Source organism: Egretta garzetta, unplaced genomic scaffold, assembly GCF_000687185.1.
Source record: "Egretta garzetta isolate BGI_Z169 unplaced genomic scaffold, ASM68718v1 scaffold11, whole genome shotgun sequence".
NCBI classification, from domain to species: domain Eukaryota; kingdom Metazoa; phylum Chordata; class Aves; order Pelecaniformes; family Ardeidae; genus Egretta; species Egretta garzetta.
Genome location: NW_009258621.1, coordinates 681,766 through 689,763, shown reverse-complemented (window position 1 = coordinate 689,763; position 7,998 = coordinate 681,766). Strand labels below are relative to the sequence as shown.

Genomic DNA, 7,998 nt, shown 5'->3' with positions numbered 1-7,998 from the left:
CAGGTGAACCAGAAAGTGGGGCTCTTCGAGGCACACATCCAGGCGCACAGCTCTGCTGCCCAGCCGCCGCGGAGCCCCCGGCCATCCCGGCCCCGGTCCAGCAGCCCCACGGCACCAATGATGGGACCTGGAAGCGGACCCCGGCCGCGAGCCTACGGGGAGAGTGAGGCCCCCGATGTTGGTGGGGTGCAGGTCTGGCCGAGCACTGCAGAGCCCTCAGCGATGCCGGTGGTGACGGTGGTCCCAGCTATGGGGCTGGCAGAGGGCAGCAGCCCCCTGGAGCTATCAGGACCTGCACCATGGCGAGGAGAGGTGGTGGTGGCCCCCACAGGACTTGAGAGCCAGTGCCCAGCTATCGGTGGGAGCATCCCTGCTGTCATCGTCACGGACCTGGGGGGCCCGGAGGAGGAGGCGGGCTCCGTGCCCCCCGGCAGCCTGCCCGTCCGGAAGCTGTCGTCGTCTTCAGCCTCTTCCACTGGCTTCTCTTCATCCTGGGAGGAGTCCGAGGAGGACATCTCCAGTGACCCTGAGCGCACCCTTGACCAGACACCGGCCTTCCTGCAGACTCTGGACCAGCAGAAGCCCCGAGTGGTGAGTCTTCCACCAGCCCCAGGGAGGTGGGGTGAGGGCTGGCAGCGTCCCCGCTCTGAGGCACAGCTGCAGCAGAAGGGCAGAGGTCTGTCGCAGCAGAGGTCTGCAGAGAAACTTTCAATTTGCTTGGCAGTGCTTGCTTTCCCTCACATGAAAAGCTTGTCCCTGTTCCTAGTCTGAAAATCCCCTGCTCGCAGGAGAGAGTAGCGGTACCCGTCACATTGTGCATGGTCCTTGCAGAGCTTCCCCGGTGCTGCAAGCTGCCCGCCAGCATGCTTAATGTGCACCCAGCGGGCTGCAGCCTTCTGCTGACATGTAGTTACGAGCCTCAGCTTTTCCTCAGCACATCTTCCCTGCATGCTGGAGGTTTCCCATGATTTACATGAGCCTAAGGGAGAATTTATTTCCTCCTCGGTGTTGAAACTGTGGGCCAACTGTCTGTTAAAATTTATACTGATGCCCGTCACCGTAGTGTCTGTGTGCTTTTCATATGGAACCAAAAATACCTAGAATTTCTGGTAACTCCCCTTTTGAATAAAACTTCTTGCTTGTGGGGCATTTTAGGTAAGCATGTTTTTATTAGGTATTTATATTAAGTTCATTTGTTTCCGGATCTTTGTTGTGGGGCTGGTTGGGAGGCTTCAGGTGAGAGAAAGCGTCGTGGGTTCTGTATTATCCCTAGAGCAGAAAGGTCTCCTCGGAGAGGAAGGCTTTGAGGCACTCTTGAAAGGCAGACACATGGGATTTCTTGCGTCACTTGGGGAGCTCATGCCATGTCTGGGTGTTCCGCACAGAGCGTGCTTTGCCTCTGGGCTGTCACACCATTTATCCGGTGGCTTTGAACCACTTCACGCCAGTGCAGGGTGCCCATCACGAGCTTCTTGACCAGCACGTGGGCTCTCCCATCCTCCAGCTGCAAGACTTTACATTCATTTGAGCTCAGCCCTGGAGCCTCACACTGACAAACCCTGAAAAATGCAGGGCAACCCAGTGGCTCCTTAATTTTAAGGAGTTTGATAAAGGCCCATCAACTTGCAGTGATGTGGTTCACCATGTTTAACTTTCTGTAGACACTTGATAGTGAAACTCTTGCTAAGCTCAATGACACAAGGAAGACCAGTGCAGGGAAACACCTAAGTAAAGTGAGGGTATCAAACTCATGAAGAACTGAAGACTGTGGTTTGTAAAACACTCAGCAGGCTGAAATAAATATCTTTGCTTTTCTACTTGTTTCATCCTGTTCCAAGAACTCAGGCTCAGTTCTTCTCAGGATGGAGAAGCAGTTGAGTAAAAGAACAGTTAATGAAGTTACGAGTCTCTGGCTCATCATGTTTGCAGACAGTTTTGTATTTTGGGGCTCTCGACTGATGAATCAGCTTGCTCCCTTTGGGAGCTGCTACAATCCCTCTGCTGATTAAATTCTGCTGGTTTTGTGTGCATGAGCTGTAGTAATCTCTGCTCTATTCTCCATACTAATGACTGTTCCTAGTGCCAGATCCCACTGATCTGCTGCTGAAAACAGTTCGCTGATGGGCAAAGTTGTGCCTGATGCTTTTCTGGAAAGCTTCCTGGAGCCTGAAGCTGACTCTGTGCAGCCTCCCGTGGCCTCCAGCGAGCTCAGCCAGGCCGGTGGCTCGGCAGTGAACAGGCAAGGCTCCTTTATATTGCCAAAGGGCCTGGATCAGAGCGAGCTCCCATTAGGTCTAAGATCAGAGTAACTCTGCTGGGCTCAGTGGGACTACTCCAAGCTAAATGAGATGAAGGTCTGGTCCAAAACGTGTCAGGCACCCTTGGAGGTGCACTTGATTCTGCGTTTCGGTGCTGGAGTTGTCTCAGCAGGAGTGGCTGGGCTAATTTACAGTGATACTTTTCCACTGGACTGCACAGGTCCCGTGCAGGGCTCATCACTGGCTTTGGCAGTTCGTAGTCAACTTCTCAGCAGGATCGTGCGCAAGTGCCCAGTAATTCAAAGCTGATTCATATAAATAACACCCAACTTCGTGTACCGGTTGGCAATGTCTTTTAAATCCATAATGACAGCAGAAGGCAGCTACTGAAGCAGTCTCAGGTTGCACACTCATTTGTTTTCATGAACTCACTATTTCCTTTTAACAATGCACACGGTCTGGAAATGAGTTGTGTAATGAGGGAGAATGTGTGAGAAGCTCTCTCCGCAACTCATGCTTTTCCGTCAAAATAAATCCTGAGGGACCTTGGCCAACAGAAATCAACATCATGCCTCTGGGTTGAAGTAGATGAAACGTTGGGCAGGCAGAGAGCCCTGCCTGCCTGCACCGGGTGCTGCTGGCACAGGGAAGGGCTGTGGTACCTGAAGGAGAGGAGGAGAGGTAGCGACGAGCAGCAGGAAAGCAGTTCTTGCTGCAGATATGGTCTGCGCCGCACATCTCGCATAACATGTTTACAGATTTGATAAACAGCAGGCTTGCTTCTTCCCTTCCTCTCTGGAGGCTGCCTGGCTTAGCAAATCTGTTAGGGATGTCCGGCTGTCTGTTGTAGTTCCTCCTGGAGTCCGCGGGAAATGGGCAGATCCCTCCGGCTGGCACGGACTTGTTCTCCATTTGTACATCAGGTAGGAAACTTCATTTGTGGTAGGGCCCGCAAATTGGCCAGTAAGTAAATGATGTTGCCTAGTGAAAGGGAGAGGAGGGAGCGTGGCCACTTTTTTTGGACACTGTGACCTGGAGCAGCTTGGTGGCTGATACAGGCTCTGCTTTTGAGCAAACTGTTTCAATAAACAGGACATTGCCTGTCCCTAGAGCACTCTGGTGCCCAGTGGGCTGCGCAGCGCTGGGATATGGTGACCCTGCTGGGATTATAGCAGACTTCTGAAGTGGAGTGACAGTAAGAGCAATTTGATAATGGTGACCCTGCTGGGATTATAGCAGACTTCTGGAGTGACAGTAAGAGCAATTTGATGTTTTGCTGTTGTCTAATTGCAAGTCCACTTAAGGTCTGAGTAAACGCCCATGTAAGGGCTTTTGCAGCTGTGGCTTTCCCCAGGCTGCGGGCTGCTGCCGGAGAAACCCCACGCTTGTTTATTGATGCTTGCAAGGTTTCAAAGACACTTGAGCGATGACAGTTTTCGGGCTGCGTAGGAGGGAGAGCCTGTCCGGGCAGCACGTTGGGATGGGGACACTGCAGTCTGGCAACGCCATGGGGGAGCGCTCGCTGCACGCCCCCCTGCCACAGTGACGTGGGCAGTTTGGGGAAGGAGCGGGTGCCTCCACTCACCCACCACCCAAGCCAGGGGAACGCAGCTGCTGTTGGAAGGTGCTTGTCTCTGTCATGGCAGGACTCGTCCCGAGGGAGGGTTTCCCCCCTCCTGGCTGATCACATGGGTTGGGTGGGTAGGGCAGTGGGAAGGTGCTCCCTGTCCCAGGCTCCGAGTGGCATAGGTAGCCCAAGATGGCAGCCTGGCTGCTAAGCGGGATTTCACACCCAAAACAAGCCCCGTTCTAGCTGTGACTCCCATTGACTTCGATGGGGAAAATAAACATCTGTGAGTTTTGCTGTTCCTGGGGGATCCTGTTTGCCCTTCCTGAGGGGGAGCTGATAGACCAAGGTGTACTCAGCAGCTGGAGGCTTGGCCCCAGTCTTGGAAGCTGGCTGCACCCCTAAAGGGAAGGATATTCCAGTGCTGGTCATTACATTGAGTCGTTGTCATTGACCTAAAAGCAACAGGTGGGGGGGGAAGGCAGACATTGTGCAGGTATGTTCTATACAGAAATGACACAATTGAGGGGAAAAAAACCCACTCTCCAGGAAAAAAACACTGCAAGACGCTGCAGTGTTCCTCTTCCTGGCTTTCCCACAGCCGCTGTGGAAACACAAGGACGTACGGCAGAATAGTAATCAGGCGACTCTGGGTACATTGTGAAACCTCTGCTCCTTTCAACAGGCAGAGCAGCTTGCTCAGAATAAGAGACTTCCATTAACCTGTGCAAAATGCTTTTGGAAAAAGCTAATGGCCCTGCTGCTGACAGGTGATTTTTTAAATTGATTTATTTGTTTGACTCACAATGGCTGTAACACGTTTCTGAAAGGAGCCAAATTTAGATAGGGTTAGTGTCAGCCAAGGGCCTGTGGGACCCTTGCTTATTTCTCTGTGAGATGTTCCAAGGCATAAGCTGACCACAGCACTCCTGATTTGTTCCTATAAAAATCAGTCAAATTAAATACGCTTTTATTCCCTTTCCTAGCTGTCACTGTGATCAGGAAACCTTCGTGTAACAGAAACCATGACCACATGGCTATGGTGATGCATGCAAGCCCCGTGAATGTGTATCTTTATGCTGACTGAGTTTATGTATTTTAGTCCTTCTTCCCACCATGTTTGTCTCAAAAGCTCCTAAGCTTATGTGAGTGGTATCACCAATTTAGTATCAATACAATGTCTAGCATATTAGGGCCCTGTTTGCTTGCTCTGAAGAGCGACTGATGCTCTAGTAATGTGTATCCTTGCCCAGAGAGGGTGCTTAGGACGCCGGGTAAGCTGCCAAAGGATGGAGCCTCCTTCAGCCCTGCCATGGGAAGACTAGGAGGAAGAGGAGAATGAGGTGGGCACCTCTGTGTTTCCACTCTCAGAACACCATGCTCAGCAGACCTGACAGCATGGCGTGTTTTGTCTGCTGGGACGAGATCAGGACCCCCTGGTGCCCAGCAAGCTGGGCAGAGCTTCAGGCTCTTGTAGGTGGAGGCTGTGCGCTCCAGAGAGTTCACAAAGCACCACTCCCTATTTGGTAGCTTATCTTCTACCTACTCATGTGGCCTTCTCAGGGAATAAGCAGCTTTTTTATGGGCTCCCACCCACGGAGGCTAAGTGAAAATGCTGCCATAACCCAATGGGAGACAAACGGTGCTATTTCAAGTCCATTTTCATCAGCACTTTTTAGCTCATTGGGAAGGGTTTCTTCTCCGCTCGAATTCTCCATGATTGACAGTGCAGGAATTACATGGCACATAGCAGATCCTTTTCATAGAGGGACTTACTTGCTAGCACAGCTGCTGTCTCTTGCATATTTTGTTTCTCAAACAGTTTCATGCTGAAAGCATTCATAAAACATGGAAAAAAGCTCAAAGCATTCTTGAGGTGCAGGAAGAACAAACATTGGGCCCACCATCTTTAGGGTCCCCGGCTCTGGAAACAGCCAGGTTTCCTCCCCTTCTGATGGGAATCGCAGGACATCAGGAGCTTGGCTGGTTGGACCCTTCGGGTGTTAAGCTGAATGTCCGCAGAGTGAAGTTCCCGGATCAGTGGAAACTTTACAGTTTTGTCTTTACCTTCTTAGAGCCTTGCAATGACAAAAAACAATCAAACCGTAGTCATCACCTGTCTCATGTTTTCCATATTATTTCTATAATGTGTTAGGACAGATTTGCATGTGAAGAAAATATTAGCGCAGCACTGAGCTCTTGCATGCCATGCGAAGACTGAAAGCCAATGCTGAGCTAATGTTTTCTTCACATGTAAATCTGTTCTAACTCACTAGAGAAATAATGGCATCTGTATATGATGTTAAATGTTGCTTCAGCTGAGATTAGTCTTCTGTAATTGTTAGAGATTATTTTTGTTTATACCAGTAGGTAAATTTGTGAAGTAAATTTGACCTGCTTTCTTCCAATGAAGCCCAGCCAAGCTTTCTACGAAAGATATGTTAATATTTAACAGACGGTAAAAACGAAATGTTAACATTTTCAAATCATTGAGTAATTTAGCAGTGTAATCCCTTTTCTCAAACGTGACTTTTCAGGGAACGTGGGATTCCACGCTTGCTGGATCACTTGAAATGGCCCTTTTATGGAATTCATCTTGCTCAGCCTTGTCGGATGTCTCCTCAGGATAAGTCTCCTGCTATGGTACCTTTCTTCCCTGTTGACTCTGATGCGATTTTGAGGACTACTAGCCCAGGGGTCTACTTAAGACAGAGGAATCTGTTCCTAAAGTACTCTTGAATGGCTTCTATAAAATTTATCCGAATTTCATTCTTAGTGCATAAAAAGCCAGGTGACGGCATAGCCTGCGCAAGGGCTGCAATTAGTTCAGGAAGCTGTTCCAGTCTGAGGTCTACCAGCTTCAAAAGCAAGTGCCTGTGATTTGGCTTTTAAATCAGTGTTTAGGCAGCAAAATGTGTGATTTGCTGTGTAACAGGGATGATCACCCAGCAGTGCCTTTCGGCATGAGTTGGTGTGGGTAGTATGTTCAGAAGCTCAGGGTCTCCAGCTGCAAGTTTCAGTCAGGGTGTAGGTGCAACGTATGCCCTCAGAATTGGTGGAAGCTTTTGCAAAATTCAGATTTCAGCTTCTTTCCCAGCCACGGTGGGAGTTCACCACCACAGAGCTGCTGTCACAGTTGTGTGTCCGTGGAGATCATCACCGCCGTAGTCAGCCATGGGTCGCATTGACTGCTGAGTGACAGCATTTTCTGTCCTCAGTTTCTTGTCTATAGGCAATATCGGAGCCTGAAGCCACTGCGAGCTGCTAAGACCCATATTAGCCTTTTCCCTCTCATGATATTTATTTCAATGTTACCATACATTTCAGCCATGAGAAGGAAGAAGCGAGTCTTTTATAGTAAAGAACATTCTTTTCATTAGTGACGTGGAAAAAGAGAGAGCCTAGTAGAAGGAATTCAATTCTTCCTTTCAGACCTAAGATTTATTGCTAGCCAAAGCACAAGGATTGCTTTTGGAAGGAGAACGAGGGGGTAAAACAACAAGTGCTTAGCACTCACAACTTCTTCTTGTAAGCAGTACAGTGTATTATCTGATCAGTGCTACACAACAGGAACTGCATTAGCATTCAGCACTGTTGCGGTTTTAAGTAATAGTAAAGCATCCCTCGTCTCCCTGAAAGACATATATGGGCTCCGGGGTGACACACCGACAAACATTTTAATGAGTTTGGTTCACAGGACAGAATCAGGTTGTCTCTTCACTGTTTGCTTCACACATTTGATTTGCGGAAAGGTCAGCACCTACAGTTCCCACGGTGTGGACCTCACTGAATTTATGTGAGTTTTGCCTAGGGTTTCATCCTTGGCTTCTGGGGTTTCATCAGGGGCTTTAAGTCTTGTACTTGGGGTTTGGGAAAAATAGAGCTCTCAGACTGTGAGAAGCAGATGGGGGGGTGTCTCAGCCTGTAGTCTTCACTGTCACAAAACTCCTTTCAACCCTAATGCTTTGGGCTTTGCCTGAATGATGACCAATATATCAACACCAGCAACAAACAGCGCAATGTCTTGGTAGGATGGCTGTGGAGCAGGCCTGACTCTCTCTCCCGCTGTCAGCATTTGCAGAAGGGTCTGGCAGCAATGTGGAACCCGGTGGAAGTTAGCAGAGGGCTAAACAACGGCAGCATCAACTACCTTCAGCATCACCTCCTCTTTCT

At 49.6% G+C, this 7,998-nt stretch overlaps 1 protein-coding gene across 1 annotated transcript in view; it reads left to right on the top strand.

Annotated features, from left to right (window-relative positions):
• Positions 1-7,998, top strand: part of ITPKB (inositol-trisphosphate 3-kinase B) — a 68,709-nt gene that overhangs the window by 1,078 nt on the left and 59,633 nt on the right. Inside the window, exon 3 of the mRNA XM_009648153.2 lies at positions 4-591. Within this exon, the coding sequence (XP_009646448.1) occupies positions 4-591 (588 nt within the window). The remainder of the gene's footprint in view (positions 1-3; positions 592-7,998) is intronic.